The 20,662-nt window shown below is 33.5% G+C and overlaps 1 protein-coding gene and 1 long non-coding RNA gene across 4 annotated transcripts; both read right to left on the bottom strand.

Annotated features, from left to right (window-relative positions):
* Positions 1-1,272: 1,272 nt before the first annotated feature.
* On the bottom strand, positions 1,273-20,494 carry LOC134274040 (OTU domain-containing protein 5-like). The gene is made up of 9 exons (XM_062756279.1): positions 20,379-20,494; positions 18,354-18,418; positions 17,987-18,143; positions 17,599-17,747; positions 16,139-16,201; positions 5,271-5,402; positions 4,119-4,353; positions 3,853-3,960; positions 1,273-3,068 (listed from the first exon to the last, which is right to left on the bottom strand). Exons 1-9 carry the CDS (start codon positions 20,413-20,415, stop codon positions 2,944-2,946), a joined length of 1,071 nt encoding a protein of 356 aa, XP_062612263.1. The 5' UTR covers positions 20,416-20,494; the 3' UTR covers positions 1,273-2,943.
* Positions 9,343-14,436, bottom strand: LOC134274038 (uncharacterized). 3 transcript variants are annotated; one of them, XR_009993541.1, is made up of 4 exons: positions 14,005-14,044; positions 13,672-13,800; positions 10,261-10,452; positions 9,343-9,839 (listed from the first exon to the last, which is right to left on the bottom strand). It is a non-coding gene; the product is annotated as an uncharacterized LOC134274038 (long non-coding RNA). The 3 variants fall into 3 exon arrangements; XR_009993540.1 differs by having other exon boundaries at positions 13,672-14,436; XR_009993542.1 differs by lacking the exon at positions 13,672-13,800 and having other exon boundaries at positions 14,005-14,058.
* Positions 20,495-20,662: the final 168 nt, after the last annotated feature.

Raw genomic sequence — 20,662 nt, 5'->3', positions numbered from 1 at the left:
TTAATTTGTTTCTTGATTAAATGACAATTTAATTCTTAATGCAGTGAAAAATAATTCAGTTTTAAGCACTGGTACTTTGTTTCCATGGTAACACTGCAAAGTAGCAATTATACCCAATTTTTCTTATGGTTTTGGTGTTGCAAGGTCCTAAGGATGCATATTTGCAGTCTTGAATTTTTCATATTTTTCCTCAAGACAGTAGCATGAACCCAATCTTAGTTACTGGTTTTGCATGGTTACACTGTGTTACCATGGCAACCATAAAAGTTATTTATAGAATATTGCTTATACTTATTTACTTTAGGTCAAACATTTTCATTGTTTTTCTTAAGTCGTTGATTGAGTCTGAGCATGTAACACCTACCATTAGTGAATATGGAGTGTTTTCCAGCATATTTCAGCATTTTAAATGTATCCCAAATGTACCCTTGGTTACCACTTACTTAGAGATATATTCTGAACAGTTTCTTTATAGTATAAGTGACATCAAGGTGTCATGTTTTCCTTAGAATGGTTTGTTTGCTTTTTCTAGTTTTTATTAAGCCACAGTCAAGATTTAAAATGGCTGAAAATCTTGATTTTTCAAACTTTTCCGGCTGTTGCCATAGCAACCAAGACATATAGCAACGAAATTTTGTTTGATATTTGTTTCTGGTGTCAAGTACTAAGCATGGGTGAAATTTCATCAAAATCGGTGACCATGCGTGGCAACGAAGTTTAAGTGGTTACAGAGAATGGCTATTAATATGCAATACAATGGGAATGAAAATCATTTTGCTATAAGCATCAGATCATTTTATGTGTACTTTGCTATATGCCTGTTTTTTGTTTTACTGAGCATAACTCATAAGAACAGAAATTATTTTAAAGCATTTTCTCTCCTACTTCCATGTTAAATAACATTTGAAAAGTGCTGAATTTACACCATGACAGGCTTTCATATATTTATATTCACCAATATTCATTTGTATAGACAAGGTGATTTCTATACACATTGATACATTTACCCCTAACTTTGTTTGTGGGGCATATATCAGGGATGACTCCAAGAAATGAAATACCGGGGAATATTTAAAAAGGTTCCCCCCTATACATGGTGATAGAGAGAAGAGTAGCCAGGTTTTTATGTCTATGTTAACCAGGAAATTCCCTGGCCCTTAGCTCAAAGGGACAACCCTGGTGTATATTAATTTCTTTCAAATCTAGATCTCCTTTGACAGAACAGGGCTCTAACCTTTCACCAATTCAGGATTGATAAAAAACACTATAAAATTTTATACATGACAAATAATTTAATATTCTTCATAATATATGCTTCAAGGCATTGTAATCATAGGAAAAAAGTAAGATAATAACTTCCAAACTTTATATTCACATTTTCCATCCATCATCCAGTGGAGTATTTTAAGTATTAAAAAAAAGACATACAATGTTCTTAGAATTACATAAACATTCAGAACCATTCAGATACAATGCCTTTGTAGAAACAAAATAAAATATAGCACTCTTTCAACAAAATAATGACAAAAAATAAAGATTCATAATAACTATGAAGGGGAATAAAACATACACTACTTCTGAACATTCATGTTAATCCGGGGGTGAGGGAAATTATTATTAAAAACAAACAACACACTCTGTACCCTATCTCACATACACACACCTTCACTCAATCTCGCAGTCTTCTAAAACTTTCACAAAATTTGCTCAAGTAAAAAAAATATAATCCATCCTCCCAATATCCTGACGTTTTTGAATGGCAGAAAATCCTGATTCTTACTAATTATTGATAATTAATCTTAGACTTAAGTCACTAACACAACACATTTCCAGTAAAATTGTGGCATATACATCATATACTTAAGGTATAATTCACTAATTATCAAGATTTACGAGTGACAACTAAGCATGTACAGGATACATGTAATTTGAATACTGCAAAGATGTTAAATTATGATATATGATCGAAGTCTAATGCAAGCATCTTAAATGGAAATAATAAATCTTATCTCAACTAAATTCTTTTAGTCTTGATAACATTCATTTCAATGATTTGGTGTAATTGCTCATTTACAGCTGTGTGTGCAGATCACTTAAAATTGCAAAAGGTTATTATATTAACTAATTCCTTCATTGGCTTTTCTTGCAGTATTAAAATTAAAACAAATAATTTTGAAATTATAAATTCACTTTAGGAGCAGTTTAACGAGCCAACCCTTTTTTAATAATTGCAAATATTGAATACCTAAAACTGGAAATTATCTGCTTGAGAATCTCTATGTAATCTAACATTCAGTAAAGGATCAATGTAAGCCGAGGAGCAGAAGAATTCAACAATAACAAATTATATTTCAAAATGACAAATTATAAAAAGGGTTTCAAAGTAATGGCTTACTAGATATTTACACGTTTACAATATTAATAAAATAAATCAGCTCATAATAGTTATGATACATGATACACACAGTTTCTGTGACATTAATTTGCGTTATATCACAAAACACTGACTTGCAGTCTCAATGATTGAATTACAGTAAAAAAAATACTGTATACAGGGTTATTTTCGCCCCGTGTTATTTTCGCCCTTTCACAGTTCAAACAATTTTACCCCGTTTTAAATTGGCCCAGTCATTGTTTTGTTTAAGAAATTAAACTGTATTCTTTTAAGTAGCCCCGTTTTAAATTCACCAAAATGAGGATAGGGCAAAAGGGGCGAAAATAAAACGGGGGCAAAAATTTCCCTGTTCACAGTAATCAAAAGTAAACCCTATCATAAAATGTCAATATAATCCAATTACTTACTGAATTAAAAATTGCAAAGTCAAATGATTTAGGATTGGGACCAGGTAAATTACAAGTGATTCAAATGTCTCTAGAAGCAATACATGTAAAGGAGCCTCTATGATGAATGTGTAGAATTAAAATAATTAGGTCGGCCCTGTGTTAGCTGTGGGGGGCGGGGGAGGGGGGTGAGGAGGCAGACTTCTTCAGGCTGTCCAGGTACTCTTTCTGGGACTGAGCGATCACCTGAGCCATTATGTCATCCTCATCTATCCAATCTGAAAGACCTGAAGAATAAAAAGCATATTCAAAATTTAGCCCAATGGAGTAGTTGGAGGTATCGTAAATTAGCGGTACACACATCTGTGCCATGAATTGTATACAGAAATGATTTCTTAGCGGTAATCATATATTAGCCCGTCCTTGACTGCGCCAAAGCAGCTAAAATATGAAGCCCACTTTTTTAAGTACACATACAATATATTCTAGATATTTTGTTTTTTTTGACTTGTTTTAGAAGAAGTGTTCAACAATATATATATAGACAGACAATAAAATGTAACATTCAGTTCCTATAAGTATTCAAACTCTTCAAATCCAGAGAAAAACAAATTCAAACTATGTTGCATAAAAATTATGTTCTTAAAGAGAAAACTGCACCAAAACCTTTATCCTGGGACGCCAATGTCGAGGGTATGACATAAGCTCCCCCAACTTAATTGAGGTGAGCTAAAAAGTGTTATTGACTAAACACGCACTCCATACAAATCAGAATAATGTATCAAGTCACTGTAGACCCGATATACCATACAAGTGGAAATCTTAGTGAGAAGCAAATTTAGCGATTTGTCTTTAAAATATGGTGTTTTATTCTTAGCAAGAAGTAATTTAAGTGATTTTAAAATGCTCACTAAAGAAGCTATTACAAATTAAACACAACTAATTTTTAGCGATATTCAATTTTAGCGATCTCAGAACCCTCGCTAATAATTTATTAATTTAATAAATTAAACCCACACTAAAAATTCTACTTATACGATATCCAAATTTTATTGAGTCACTGGACCTTACCATACATATCGGAATTGTAGCAGTTCATTAAGGAAGAGGTTTCTACAAAGTTGGTTGTAGTTAGATCCTGGACCCCTCCTGTGGCCCCAAGGCTGCTGCTAAAGGCATCTGGAAAAGGAGTGTTTGATGTGAATTACTTGACATAGATTTACATTATAATGGGAGTGTTTGATGTGTATTACTTGACAAATAGATTTACATTATAATGGAAGGGAGATCTTGATGTGTTTTACTTGAATAGTGTTTTCACAAAACCCAATACTCACCATTAGCCATGTTAGAGGGGTTGTATCCAGAACAAGTGGGTAGCGGTGAATGCTGTGCTGCCTCGGTCTGCTGGGGACTGCTGGGACCGCTCCTGACCGGTTCCAGTCTCTGGGGGCTGTTCCCTCCTGACCCCGGGTTACTCCTGTTCCTTGGAGACCTCCCCTGCTGCAGAAGTTCAGGGGACCCTAAATCTTTGTCCTTTGATGAACTACAGGTGGCACTGGCTGACCGAGGCTACAAGAAAAAATTCTCATATTAAGGAAAGATTACAGACTGAGTTTTTCCAGCAGAAATGGTTTTTCATTTTCTCTGAGAAAATTTTGGTTTGAGATTTTCCTACAGACTTGGTATTCATTACCATTAAGTTACACTAGGTATGATTTGTTACGTAGTACCAATCTTTTCCAGCGGACTTGGTTTTCGTTATCTCGGAGCCACTGTAGGTACGATTCATTACTTACTGAGCTTTTCTTGCGGACTTGGTTTTCGTTATCTCTGAGCCATTGTAGGTACTCATTACTTACTGAGCTTTTCCTGCGGACTTCGTTTTCTCTGAGCCACTGTAGGTAAGATTCATTACTTACCGAGCTTTTTCTGCGGACCTGGTTTTCGTTATCGCGGAGCCACTGTAGATACGATTCGTTACTTACTGAGCTTTTCTTGCGGACTTGGTTTTCATTATCTCTGAGCCATTGTAGGTACTCATTACTTACTGAGCTTTTCCTGCGGACTTCGTTTTCTCTGAGCCACTGTAGGTAAGATTCGTTACTTACCGAGCTTTTTCTGCGGACCTGGTTTTCGTTATCTCGGAGCCACTGTAGAAACGATTCGTTACTTACTGAGCTTTTCTTGCGGACTTGGTTTTCGTTATCTCTGAGCCATTGTAGGTACTCATTACTTACTGAGCTTTTCCTGCGGACTTCGTTTTCTCTGAGCCACTGTAGGTAAGATTCGTTACTTACCGAGCTATTTCTGCGGACCTGGTTTTCGTTATCTCGGAGCCACTGTAGATACAATTCGTTACTTACTGAGCTTTTCTTGCGGACTTGGTTTTCGTTATCTCTGAGCCATTGTAGGTACTCATTACTTACTGAGCTTTTCCTGCGGACTTCGTTTTCTCTGAGCCACTGTAGGTAAGATTCGTTACTTACCGAGCTTTTTCTGCGGACCTGGTTTTCGTTATCTCGGAGCCACTGTAGATACGACTCGCGGGCGACTTGTTCCTCTATCGTCTCCTGGGTGACCTCCCAGTCCGTCTCTCTCAGTTTATCCTCCAGCATCGTCTGTCAAAATTGTTTACAAGCACAGGTTTACATAATACATCTAAAAGCTAAATATATCCACCAATAAATATTTTATACTCTACATTCTGACTGCATAACTGAATACATGTACGGGTGAAATTTTAAGTATCTCTTACACAGTGACTATAAATAACTAGAAAACTGACCAGTTAGCAAGGGCCCCGCTGAGGGGTAGAAATATAAGGGTGCAACTCATTGAATGAGAGTTTTACTTGATTACATTTTTAAAAAAAAATATATGAAGATTATAAGTAACAACTGTATTTTTATATTTTCAAGATAATTCCTGAATGTCCAAAAACCTGTAAATAGTAACCTTGTATTTACATAAAACAGGGAAAACCTCATGTCTTATTAAAAAAACTAAATTAAATGTGTATTTAAAAAAGATTTAAGCAGGTGTTTTATAAAATGCAAGCCTTCAGTGAAAGCAAATATCACCCAGGGTTGACCTCAACTTCAAAACAAACATTAGTTGCAGACAAAGATGTTCATTAATCTTCATGTGACAGATAAAGAGAGGCCTCTAAATTTTCTGCAGCAGGCTAGATAATTAATCCCAAGGGATTAATTGTACTGCTCTCTCATCCTTTTCTTCTAAATTTACAATAAGAACTTTTTTTTAGCTCTAACAGAATGGGGTTATTATCTGATTACCTGTTAAAATCAACAGCATTAAGGCAACAAAAAAAAAAAAAAATTAATAAATAATTAAAAAAAATAAAATATTAATAATAAAAAATGATATCTTAATATATATCTTGATTTTATAATTCAATAAAATTATCATAAATCATTGAGTACATTATTTTAACCAAAATAAAGTATAAAATCCATATTTCAGAGAATGTACACATCATTCAAAATTGACCTTAACTTCAAGTTCATTTGCAGACAGAGGCGGTGCAGTTATTAATGTGGTCGACAGATAAGAGATAATGCTTAGGATTTTCTTCATGTGGAAGGTTAATTAATCCCAAAGGACAAATTGCACAGCCTTCCCAGTTTACAATGGTAACATTCTCAGCAGTTATCTCTCTTTGCCCATTCATTCTTATGCATAGTTAAGGAATCTACCCCACCACCCCAGCTCCAAACCAGAAGACATAGAGAACTAAACTTAGCATTAAAATAAGTATTTCTGCTTCTGAACTACCATACCAAATTTGAACTTGATTAGGCAACCATAAAAAAAGTTATTAGAAAAAAACAGAAAATTTGTGGACGGAAGAATGACAGACGGACAGCTATACAGTTGAGAGGTACATTGTGCATTTTACGGAAGGTGCGGGGTTATAATTTTGCTTTGTGGGGTTATTAATAGTACAGTGGTGACTTGAGAGGTTTCATTAGGAATTCAAACAAATGGTATATTGTGGGGTTAAAGGTCTATATTTGTGGGGTTAAAGATCTATATTTGTGGGGTTAAAGATCTATATTTGTGGGGTTAAAAATAAATTATTTAATATCAAGTCAACTTTACGGGCAACTAATTATAAGTACTTAAAATTGTTACTGTTTATCTGAAGAACTTAGAACGGATATTGCAATAACTTTTTTTCAACTACTACCTAGCAGTAACAATGCAAAAAAATGTTTTATTTGAGGATAACTGTTGCATCAAAGTAAATTAACCCATCATGTTTTCACATAAAGATGATAGACAAGAATATTCCAGAGAGTGTTAAACAAACAACCCCACTATGCTATATAGAAATAACAGACAACACTAACCCCATAGATTATAAGACAAACAACCCCAGTGTGTACTCTTATAAAGATAATAGACAACACTAACCCCATTAAGTGTTTGGACAACAACCCCACTATGTATTCTTATAAAGATAATAGAAAACACTAACCCCATAAAGTGTTTGGACAGCAACCCCACTATGTACTATCATAAAGATAATAGACAACACTAACCCCATAAAGTGTTTGGACAGCAACCCCACTATGTACTCTCATAAAGATAATAGACAACACTAACCCCATAAAGTGTTTGGACAGCAACCCCACTATGTACTATCATAAAGATAATAGACAACACTAACCCCATAATGTGTTTGGACAACAACCCCACTATGTACTCGCATAAAGATAATAGACAACACTAACCCCATAAAGTGTTTGGACAGCAACCCCACTATGTACTATCATAAAGATAATAGACAACACTAACCCCATAAAGTGTTTGGACAGCAACCCCACTATGTACACTCATAAAGATAAAAGACAACACTAACCCCATAAAGTGTTTGGACAACAACCCCACTATGTACTCTCATAAAGATAATAGACAACGCTAACCCCATAAAGTGTTTGGACAGCAACCCCACTATGTACTTTCATAAAGATAATAGACAACACAAACCCCATAAAGTGTTTGGACAGCAACCCCACTATGTACTTTCATAAAGATAATAGACAACACTAACCCCATAAAGTGTTTGGTCAGCAATCCCACTATGTACTGTTATAAAGATAAAAGACAACACTAACCCCATAAAGTGTTTGGACAGCAACCCCACTATGTACTCTCATAAAGATAATAGACAACACTAACCCCATAAAGTGTTAGGACAACAACCCCACTAAGTACTCTTATAAAGATAATAGACAACACTAATCCCATAATGTGTAACAACCCCATTATGTTCTTATATAGATAAAAGATAACATTAACCCCACAAAGTGTTAGACAAGAACCACAATATGTTCTGATAGAAAATATTAGACATCTTAGTAACCTCAGAGTGTTAAACAAACAACCCGGATGTATTCTCATGTAACAGATACCAGTAACCATATGAATTTAAGTGTTTGAAAACCCCAGTATGTAAAACTCTACCAGGGACTGGTAATAAAAGAACAAAAACCCCCACTATGTTCAATCGCAACTTCTCGAGCCTTTCTGACTAGCTGACAAATGACCTCGAATGTATTAGTTAGACGCCATGGCAACAACCCCCCCTTTTCATGATCTTCGAAATAAATGCATGAAGACGTTTTATCTGTGGAATATGGAGTTTAATTTTATTCAATGCTATGATATTACATAAAACTTACTATAAAAGGGACTTCTTACTTCCTCTATCGAAAATTTGAAAAACAAGAAAAACATAACCTTTAACATCAGGTGATGTTAATACATTCGAGGTTGTTTTTCCGAACTCTGACGGAAAGACCCTGAGTGAGATGATACAATTGCCAGTACCTCATATCCTTTTTTTTTTTTACTATTAAAAATACCAAACTATACTCATAATACTTTTTCCTATTTTGATAACATACTTGAAAATTTATTTTAAATATTTTTCAAACTATTTTTTAATTGGATAATCTCTTTATCTGAACTGTTTTTTCTAATGGGAATTTTTCCTTTGAATCTGCTGGTGCATGAATTTGAAGTGTACATTATGCATCAAAAGCATACATAATTTCATTGTAAATTAATAATAATAAATAAAGGAGATTACCCTGATTTTTTAAAAAAAGATTTAATCAAACTTTTCAGTTACTCGACAAGATGAACACAGATAAGAAACATGTCAATAAATGTAGAACACAGAAAAAAACCCTCAAAATTTGAGACAATCTTCATAAATGTAAAAAACAAGTATATAGTGAGTTGTCAAATAACTGTAAAACTTGCATGTTGTTGCTACTTATTTTAAACAAAATATATTAATTTAAATGAAGTTTTAAGAAAAAATGTGTAGTCTAATATCTCATCATTTTGCATTTTAAAATTGATATTAAAACAAAAATAACGATGTACATCCTTTTGGAAAATATACTCAAACTTACAGCTGCACCCCCACTCCCATCCCCTAAAATAAAATGAAAAAAAAACAACAACAGGCAATTGATTAACAATTTTCAAAAAAATAAAAATCAAACAACATGAATGTACATTTCAGTTTCATAATTATTTCTCACATTTAAAATGAGATCGCTAATTAAAAAAGACGAAAACTATGACTGTTTCTTAATGTATAGAAATTCACCATGACGAATGCAGTGTTCATAAAAGATCCTTTTGTCTTAAAGCTGAACACTACTCATAAACATAAGTAATCAGAGATTACAAAGCTCAATTCAAAAAATGATTACTTCAAGTAAGAAACGGTCTCACATTTAACTAATAATCAAGAAGTTAATTTAAGGTTTGCAGTAACTTGAGAATAGACATCCAAATACTTGAAACAAGTTGCCCATCAAGAAAATGTCATTCAATCCACGACCCCTGAAAATGTTATCTTTTTAAGATCAACTATCAAAAATCGATTCATCTTCTTTTTCTGAAAAGTAAGTCAGGTCCTAAATGTCGCCGTCTGGAGAAGACAATGGCAAGAATGAATCCGGATTGTGCTTGTTCTTCTGAAAAGTCTTTCATTCATACTTCATGTATACCTGTCAAAAAAAAATACAGTAAAATATATTTCTAAATGATAATGTTCAATTTTTTTTTACAGGCAGGGGATGACAAATCCCATTGCCTGACGCCCGGGGCTAGTGAATTTTAGGGTTGGGCAAGTGAAATTTTATCAACCACTTGCCCGTGGGCAAGTGACTTAATCAATTATCAAAACTAAAATCAATATCTATGCCAATGTTCTACTCAGTATTTTTTATATATAAATTTTTAATAACAGTATAATTTAATGGTAGGGCAGGAAAAAATTCAGGTAGGGCAAGTGAATTTTGACCATGTACTTGCCTTTGGGCAAGTGCCTTAAAAATCCATTTGTCAGCCCCTGACAGGTTATGTTTTAATTTATCGTAAAATAATATTGTTGTCTTGATTTTATGGGCACTTATAACATGTACTAACCATCAATCTGAATGTCTTTGATAGTTGCTTTCCTTAAATTTGTGAACTATATTCAGATCACAAATTGTGTGTTCAAGTCATAGGTTTGTTCTTTCAACTTTATGAATGTCCGACGCCTGCTGGTGTTGCTGCAAAAATAGAGCGGCCTAGATCATCAAAGTTCCACTTATGTTCACTTTCAGTATCTGAACTCTACAAAGGAATAAAGAAGCAAATGTTTATTTATATCACATACAAAAATTCCGAGTTACTATTAAATTAAAATTCATCGAAATTTATTTAAAGCATAGTTGTCATGTACTGTGAACTACTTTCTTATATTGGTAAAAGGTGAAAAAGTACAGTCAAACTTGTTTTAAGCTTTGGGAAGTCCAGAAACTAGCCACTTAACACAGGTGGCCTCTTATTCCAGTTTGCCCAAGAGGTAGCCAGTCAGTCAATAAATAAACAGCAATAACCACTACAGTTGATTTAATTAAACATGTCAATTTCACAAAACCTTTGTATGTGTGTATACATATATTAATCCATGCCTATTTAAAAAAAATATGAAATTAAAGAATTCCAAATTAAATTTTTAAGGTTTTGTGCATTTTTCTGTTCCTACAAAACAGTTCATAAGTGTTCAGAGTTCCAGAAACGCACCGGTCCACCGGGGATCCCCGGTGAACTTTGAATGGGACCGGTAAAATCTTAATTTTATTGGTCAAAATGTCCGATGGTTTTTTTTTTTTTTACAGACTGTATAACCTTTACATATAATCTTAACAAAATCATTTAATTCAATTGTCCTGACAATAAACAAATGAAAAACTAAAGGAATGAAAAAAAAAACGTCAGGGCATCGCCAGATCTTGTTCAAATAAAATGTAGACGTTGATTGTCTACTATAAAAAGCTACATATTAAAATAATAATTTCCATACGTCTGGGAGGAAAAACAGTTTTAAAAACACTGTCAACAAATATTTTCCCTGATAAATATATGCACTCTGTAGTTCTGACAGTAAAAAAAATGTGACAATCTACTTTCGTTTTGAAGGACGAATTTGCAGGGTTGCAAGAGTGCCTGCTATTTCTGCTTGATTACAGACAATTTGTTACCATTTATTATTTTCTCTATAATTTAATCTATTAGCATGATAATATTATACCAACTTCTGGACTTTTTTAAATGTATTTGATAGCATTTAAAATACAAGCGCGTTTTTCCCCTTTTCTAAAAATAGCGGATTGACTTGAATGTAGTAAAACGACAACAAATTCACTTAAAATCATCATTTTCATGATAAATTTGCATATCTTTATATCATTAATACATATTTTTAACTGTGTGGAGGTTGTATAATAAATTTTAACTAGTCAGAAATATCGGGCGTTTTACCAGGCTTTTTAAAACGAGTTTGATATTTTACGTAATATTTTTCCTGGCACATAAAATACAAAAATCCAAAAGAAATAAGCCTGGAAAACAACATATTTTCCAAACAATCAACCAAGAGTTGTCATGTTGCAGATTTTATTTTTAAAAACATTTTAAAAATCTGTCAGAAAGGACATAATAAATTTATACGATGAATTAAGCGTTGGTCATCACACGCCTTCGGCGACGTCAAATCCTGCATACACAAGCCTTATACAAAATATTTCAATAATTTTTTTTTTAAATCTGCCATCTTTTTATTTACACATATCATTTATTATATCGTTACAATTTCCAATCCTATAATATGTTAAATTTACATACAAAAAATTAATGTCCGGTAAATTTTACAATTTTAAATATTTACAAGACAATTGTCCGACATATTTTTGACTAGTTTCGGGAACTCTGAGTGTTCTTTTGTAACATTCAAATCATTCAAGAAGAAATACATGTGCCTTACTACTATCTATTTTTTTAACAATAAAAAATATAAAAGCTTTAATTAAAAGACAGTTTAATGGTGAATTAAATAAAGTATAAAAATTTATTTCAGTAAGTGTCAATAAAATTTATTTAAAAACTTCACTTTAATATGTTCAGGTAATGATCAGCAGTGTAACCCCCCCCCCCCCTTTCAATTAATCCTCGATCAACTACTTTGCTGAAGTTTTTAAAGTCTGGTAAATTTTTAATATTATTTTTATAAAGCTGTCGGAATTTCTATCTAACAAACAGACACACACAAAAAATTATTCAATTGACCAAAGATTTGTATTAACGCAGTTTAAAATCATTCTACTACAACACAGGTGTCAAGTGCAGCAGAGCGTAACTAATCCCTATCGATCGTCTCCTGATGGTGAAATTCACGAGATAATCATGCTATACAAATCATTTGTTTTGACAAGAGTTGCAATTAGAGCTTCTACACGGAATCAAAATCTAACAGGTGTGAAAATACTGATAGACCTGTATTAGCTAAGTTACATACTCTCACTGTAAATTTTCAAAGTAACGATGAATTAATATTGTAAATTACAAAACGAAGCTTTAACCTTGAATTTCTTTAAGTTTAGATATAGAAAAACTATTAATTGTGATTTAATTCTTTTAAATTTTCAATGGTCGATCTTGAAAAATAAGTACAAATTGATCTTACAGGACAATTATATTTTTTCCATTAACACAAAGAGAGTTATATATACGTATCTAAAGGTAATTTGTCTAATTTCTATAATAGGTGAATTTTTTTATCCGGCACATAATTACACAAGCGACTGTGTAAGCAATGTGACATATTGGGTATTTTAACAACTGATTAAAATGTCCTACACTCATTTTAAATAATAAACATTGATTGTCATTTATCAAATTGATATACCACTAAATTTTACAACCTAATTATACAACCCCATGTTGATTCCTACGAAGCCTACTTGATGCGAAAATTTATTGCAGTGACAATAATTCCATTTTTCCATTCTGATTTTTTCTCTATAGATTAAGGTACGATTACAAGAACATGTAAACAAATGTGTGAAGAGTAGATAAACAATTGGTACGTATCTAGAATGAATTGAGAGAGAGAGAGAGAGAGAGAGAGAGAGAGAGAGAGAGAGAGAGAGAGCAATTATACTACGAAACAGGATAAAATTAAAGCCAAAAATATTCAATTTGAAAAAAATTTAAACACGGATGATTTAAAAATTAATCGGAAGGGGCGGAAGAGGCGTGAAAAATCCAGAGATTTTGTCTCCCGTCGGAAGAATCACATGTATTTATGTTATGAGATATCTGCATGTAATTACCATAGATATAGAGAAAATTCGAATTAAGAAAAAAACACGATCGTTTTTTGAAGTAAATAAGCCAAGTAGTACTCCAACACGGATTAAATTATGGAGATTTATTGACAGTTGGAGCATGTTATATGGGAAATTTAAATGGTTTGGATTTTTGTTGCAAAAAACGAGTGAAAATACGTACCAGGTGTGCTTTGCATGTATTGCACGTGTATAAATAATATTATCTTGTTTTACTGGCCAACGGGGCGACCCTCTTGCAGAAAACCACTAGCCCGACCCCCGGGTATCGGTCGATTTTCATTGCAGACCTCTGATTAAAAAAAGAACTATCAGTGCATTCATTATAATTTTTTTCACAAAAGCCCGTTTTCAATAGGTATGTGTTTATGTGGACTACAAGTGTCCTTTCCTTGACTTTAAATAAATTCTACAACTGCATAATGTACGTATGAATCATATCAAACAACTTACAAAGCTTTTTTTCAATGTGGTGCAACAAAATAGTAAGACTTACTGCATTTGCTTTTTGTGTTTCCGAATTTCCTCACTGCTAATCCAAACACAGCTACTTCCGTATTCTGCGCATGCGCAGTTAGTTTTAAATATATGCGCATGCTCAGGTATTCGGAACTCCTCGATTCAATTCCCGAACTCCTCTAAACAGCAGATTTCTGAATGTCTGAGCGTTTTGGGCTAAGGACATGTCCAAAATTTGGACAAAGTCTTTGTGAGGTTAAATCTAATTTTAGGTTTTTCGACCTCATAGAGTAATTTTGAACGTAATTAGACCTCTTCATTATGGGGTTAACCCCACAGTACCCAAAAAACCCCACACTGCTGGAAAATACGTTAATTTTACCCCACAATGTACCTCTCGTAAGAACAGACAGACAGACGGACAGACAGAGTGATTACTATAGGGCACCCGCAAATCCTTGCGGGGCCCTAATTATGTTGAAGCGAGTTGAGAGTCCACACCACTTTTTATTAAATTTTAACCAGGGGTTCAAATTTTTTTTTATCATGATCAAGTCCAGGACTTAAAGAGTAAATTTTAGGCAAGTCCGAGTAAGAAATTTCAGAGTCCATACTTACCTATACATCATTAAATTTATGTTACTTATAATTTATTTTCATTTGTTGCATTGAATGAATAAAGACTATATGTATTAATATATGTTTTATTTTTCCTCCACAAACTGTCATATACTGTATAGGGGATAAATTTCACGGGTTGTAATTTTCACGGTTTTCTCTCATCGGACACGATCGCGGTTTCTTGAATTCGCGGAATTCTTATGTTATTGAAGTTACCTCCCTTGTCTATATCCGTTTAATCCATAGTTACATGTAAACGACATTCATTTCATTTCACGAACAACACATTAGGTTAATATAAAAAAGTTAGACTTAATAAATAATTAACGATTAATCAAAACACGTGCAGTTATCAAAAGTCCTTGACTATAAACGTCAAATAACTTGTATTACGATGAGTGCATGTACACCCCAAGATCTTACATTGCGGCGAAAAACCACTGGACAGTAATAAATGTGTTCATGTAGGTCGAAGAAATAATATCCTTCCAAATCTTAAGTAAGTTCGATAGTTATTTGAATGTTTTTTTTGAAATCAAAATGTCGATAAAACTATAATATGCATGATAATGCAGGTAATGCATACACCGTGCGTGTTAACATTAATTACGCACGGGTAATCAAAACTCATGGCCCACGTGTTTTGATTGATGAAACATGTAGCGTTTGCTATTAAAAGGCCTTTTAACAAATACAGGTTATTATCTGTTGACTTGAATTAATGTAAAGCGTGCTAATTAAAATAATTGAATGACGAGTACTACTCGTAATTACTGAAACATGTGAAATGACCATGTACTGTGGTACATGTATTTAAATCTATCGTAGTCTATTCTAAAATTTCCAAATAAAACATGGAGATTATTGAAAAATTATTCACTGTTTCTTGAATTCACGGATTTATTATCACCGTGAATATAGCGAATATTAACACCGTGAGTTATTTTCCCCCTATACAGTAGTCATACACGAGTATTTCAACACAATACCAGACTGATAGATTATTGGTACATTACAATAACTTTTACAAATACTTACTACTGAATAAACCATCTGTTACAATAAATAGAAATTATTACTGCTGGTAAAACTGAAATTTAACAAACTCATTGCCGTTTGTCATATAGGAGGAAACATGAGGAACTGCGTAAAAGCAAGAGTCTAACTGCAACGGAAAATAAAAAGACGGGATTGAATTTTCGAAACGTTCGTAATGTTTTATGGTTATTTTAACGCCCATAAACCCACATTTTTATTTAATACATTTGAGAATTTGCTTTATTTTTAGCTTTACGATCATTTTTTTAACAAAAAAAGATAAATAAGAAACATAGCCAAGTCCCAGGATTTTGGCGAATTCTAAATGCCGAGTCCGGATCCGGAATTTGTTAGTCCGGGACGTCGGGCTTGAGGAATTTTGAACCCCTGTTTAACCTTGAAGCCTCAGATCTGATATCTTAATGTGCTTTCTCGGAGACATTGAGTTTAAGATAACATAGACTGACAATATGTGTACTATGATATGTCTGTGGCCTGAAGCTTTGATTTACCTGCTCAATATGGACGTCCTCTGACTGTCTGACAGCATCTCTCATCTGACTCTTGTCTGCCAGCTGATTAACAAAACAGAATTAAAACTAAAATAGGATAAGGCGTTTTCCATGATGATCCAGTTTAGAACAAGAGGCCCATGGGCCACATCGCTCACCTGAGCACTGTGGCTAGGAAAAAGCAGAATTGGTTTATACTTGAAAAGCTTAAATCCAAAAGTAGTTCCATGACCAATCATGGCTTTGCTATTCTTGAGAAGAAGAATTTAAAAGAATTTTCCTATACATTTCTATGTAAAACTTTGGTCGGCCATTTTGGCTCCGCCCTACCCCTGGGGGTCATGATTTGAACAAACTTGAATCTACACTACCTGAGGATGCTTCCATATAAATATGATCAATTATGGCTTTGCTATTCTTGAGAAGAAGATTTTTAAAGAATTTTCCTATATATTTCTATGTAATATTTGGTTGGCCATTTTGGCCCCGCCCTACCCCTGGGGGTCATGATTTGAACAAACTTGAATCTACACTACATGAGGATGCTTCCATATAAATATGATCAATTATGACTTTGCAATTCTTGAGAAGAAGATTTCTAAAGAATTTTCCTATATATTTCTATGAAAAACTTTGGTCGGCAGGGCATTTTGGCCCTGCCCTACCCCTGGGGGTCATGATTTGAACAAATTTGAATCTACACTACCTGAGGATGCTTCCATATAAATGTGATCAATTATGGCTTTGCTATTCTTGAGGAGAAGATTTTTAAAGAATTTTCCTATATATTTCTATGTAAAACTTTTGTCGGCCATTCTGGCCCCACCCTACCCCCGGGGGTCAAGATTTGAACAAACTTGTATCTACACCTAAGGATGTTTCCCCATAAGTTTCATCTTTCCTGGCACAGTGGTTCTTGAGAAGAAGATTTTAAAAATACACCATTAATTTTTCACTAATTCCTAATTATCTCCCCTTGAAAGAGGGCATGACCCTTCATTTGAACAAATCTGAATCCCCTTCACCTAAGGATACTTTGTGGCAAGTTTGGTTGAAATTGGCCCAGTGGTTCTTCAGAAGAAGATGAAAATGTGAAAAGTTTACAACAACGACGCCGACGACAACGACGACGACGACAACGACGACAGACAACGGACAAATTGTGATCAGAAAAGCTCACTTGAGCCTTTGGCTCAGGTGAGCTAAAAAGAGTTTAAAGGTCAAAACAAACAGAAAGTACAATTGTAAATCATCAAGCAGTACTTCATGGGCAAAATCTGGTATTCTCTGTCATGTCTACAAGAAGTTTTATTTTCTATTATCATTTTTTCTTTTTTTTAATAACACAAGTTTGTCAGTCAGGTTAAAGCAATCTTTAAGCCTGTGATTTGGAATAAGTAATTTGTTGTTGTTGGTAAAAATGTCTGTAATGTACAAACTCCTAGATTTTCAGTCCTTACCCCTGGTTGAAGGCCGGGCAGTCCAAGTCCCACACCAATGGTTGCCTTAAATGGATCCACCACTGAATTGTAATGGACATTTCCATGGTAACTGATTCTAATGGGTTCATTTTCAGTCTTATATGGACAATTGAATGTATTAATTGGATCTACAAATCAGAGAATGATCTAAATTCAAAAGGGTGCATCTGACATTTAAGTTCACCATTAGCAAACTCGGCAAAATACAGTAACTGAGGCCAAATAAAAACATGAAATCCATTATCATTGTTTGTTGGTAAGAATCAGCCAAAACTACTAAAATCTGGCTTCTTAATTACAAATTATGTCTCCCCTAAAATTCAAAGATTCCAACAATAATATAGCATTTTTTCTCTGAAATACAGACCTATACTGTATTGGTATACTTCTATCTGACGATTAAACATCTCGCTCATTGCCTGCATCTCCACATGGTTTCCATGGCAATTGTCCATCTTTTTACGATTTATGTACGTGGTAAAATCCTCCGTAACATACTGGGAATAGTAGTCACAGTTTTTCAGCTGAGAATAAAAAAGAAAATGTAGTTTAATTTAAGACATAGATTTCTTTATGAATTATTTTAAGTGCAAAGAAATGTAAATTGATGACTCTAAAACCATAAATAAACCGACCAACATAACTCTTATTACATAAAATACATACTCAATACAATGCTTCCTAACAATGGTTTGACCTTTATACTATTACAACACCTAGGAATCTGTACATACCATGTAGTCAACACAATTCTTTCTGACAACTGTGTGCATTTCTTGGTCACCATATACTTGGTCAGCTGAAAATAATTCAGTTGTATAATTGATTAAATTTTATTCTGCAAGGCAAAAAAAAAAAATCCATAATTAAATTATTAATAATCTGTACACAATCCTACAATAGTTATACATCTTTCAATTTCCATTGCGTGTGTTTCTTCTGTGTTTCTCCTTCTGTTCTTCACATTTAATTCATGAGAAGAATTTTCCACATTAAAATATCAGTGCTTTTTAGCAGCTTTCTTTAACAGAATATTTTCACCGCGTCCATATCAATCAAAAGAAGGAAGTATTATGGCACAATCCTCATGTACCTATATACTCCTAGTAACTTGTGTTCATTCAAGTATTAATATTTACTGTATTATAATAGGCGAGTTATAAAAAGACTGGCATTTTAGAAGGTCAATCCCTCTGATATCAGCTTAAAAAATACATCTGAATTATAGGCGAACCGAATTATATGCGAGTATATACGGTACATTTGCTTGTTTTTCTATTAACATGATTAAGCCAACTGTGAAATTGATTTGAATGTCATTTTCAAGTATACTCACCCATATAACATAGGGGTGAAACGGTATGCCTCCTTCACGGTTCGATACGAATCGTAAATATGGTCTCAGTTTGGTTATTTTCGATACGATATATTTTGATAGAGGAAAACAAATTCAACTATTGTTTTATGCTTCCTTTTAGGCTTAAAATAAAATATTGTTTGTTTGCAGTTGCCTACTGACCCACTGAAAATACACCCGACCCAAACTTTTTTTTAGCCATTTTGTAATATTATTATTTTTTCCAATTTTTCAGGATATTGAAATAAACTGTTTCATTTTCATTTTTTGTCATTATCAATCAGTAGTTTATACCAAGAGTGGAGCTTATTCATGTATAGTAGGCCTATGAAAAAATCTATTTTATGTTATCTAACAAAAATCTGAAAACTTTTTTTTCCACAAAAAAAAAAAAATGCCTACCTACCTACCCAGTCTAAAAATTATAGGTCGGCAACTGCAAGCAAAGAATTTTTTAAGCTTGGCCTTACTTAATCTAGTCAAATAATTTACGTGCAAAATGGTAGAAGACATCAATTTAATTGATTTGACTGTTATAAATTATTTTACAAACTATCAGTCCACAAAAATTTATGTTTTTCAACTAACTTTATGGAGGAGCATGTTTATACCTTATGCCAAATCAGACTTTAGACAATCCCAACTGAAAAACGAACCGAACCAAAAATAGAGATTTTGTACCGTGTACCGAACCGAGAAAAAATACAGCGGTGAATCGATACCTAACAGAACTATACACAGAAAAACTCACACAAAAGTGACAAAACAATGAGGCTACAGAGATTTTAATAAAACAGTGATTGGGAAGGGCTTGCGCCATGCGTAATATTCACATTGAAGTGCAAAATAGCTCATTAAATCAATTAATGTTGGCGCCAAGGTGAGCAATCAATTTTTAGTGATCTTTTTTGAAAGCATTTTGCATGTACGACTTTCTTACTTGTTTTACTTTCGTTTAAATGCAGTAAAAAAAAAACAAATTTCATTTGTGGAAGCCCTTCAAACACTGCTTCCGGTTTAACTAAGCACTTCATTTGTAGAGTAGGGTGGAGCTCAATCCAATTTTTGACATATTCTAACACAAAATATGGGTACTAAATTATATTCTATGCAGGTTCCTTAAAAATTGCTGCATTGCAGATGTTAAAATTAGATTTGGTTAATTAAAAACGTGTTGTTTTTTTTTGTCATTTTGTTATTTCTTAATATGGCCCCTCAGATTATATTGATGGCCCATTCATTTTCAAAATGGCCAATTAAAAATGTTGACAGTTGGGCCATAGTCCAATTGACCTTTCTGGCCTTGCCAATCACTGATAAAAATGTGTCCACTTTATGATATGAACCATTGATTTTATCATTCAATAAGCTATTCAGTGTACAGACTACAGTGTTAACCTACCCACAGCTCTAAACAGACACGCCCCGTCTTCTCCCATCTTCTTTATAATCCATCCTTTCTTCTCCTTCAGGGTCTTCTCGAACCATGCTTCCAGCTGCAATAAAAGGAGACAATCTAAGTAGATCAAAATATTTAAAGACAAAATAGTCAGCAGAATTATTTCTACATTTGGTTTTCAGTTTATTTCACTGTCATTAAATGAAGTTTTCTCTCCTTTATTCCCATTTAGGTGCTTGTATGTTTCATATTAATTTTCTAAGATCTAATTGTGATTCAAATCATTA

This window comes from Saccostrea cucullata, unplaced genomic scaffold (genome assembly GCF_032062105.1).
Source record: "Saccostrea cucullata isolate Sc308-1 unplaced genomic scaffold, CSIRO_AGI_Scuc_v1 ctg7432, whole genome shotgun sequence".
NCBI classification, from domain to species: Eukaryota; Metazoa; Mollusca; class Bivalvia; order Ostreida; family Ostreidae; genus Saccostrea; species Saccostrea cuccullata.
This window is presented reverse-complemented; position numbering and strand designations above follow the sequence as displayed.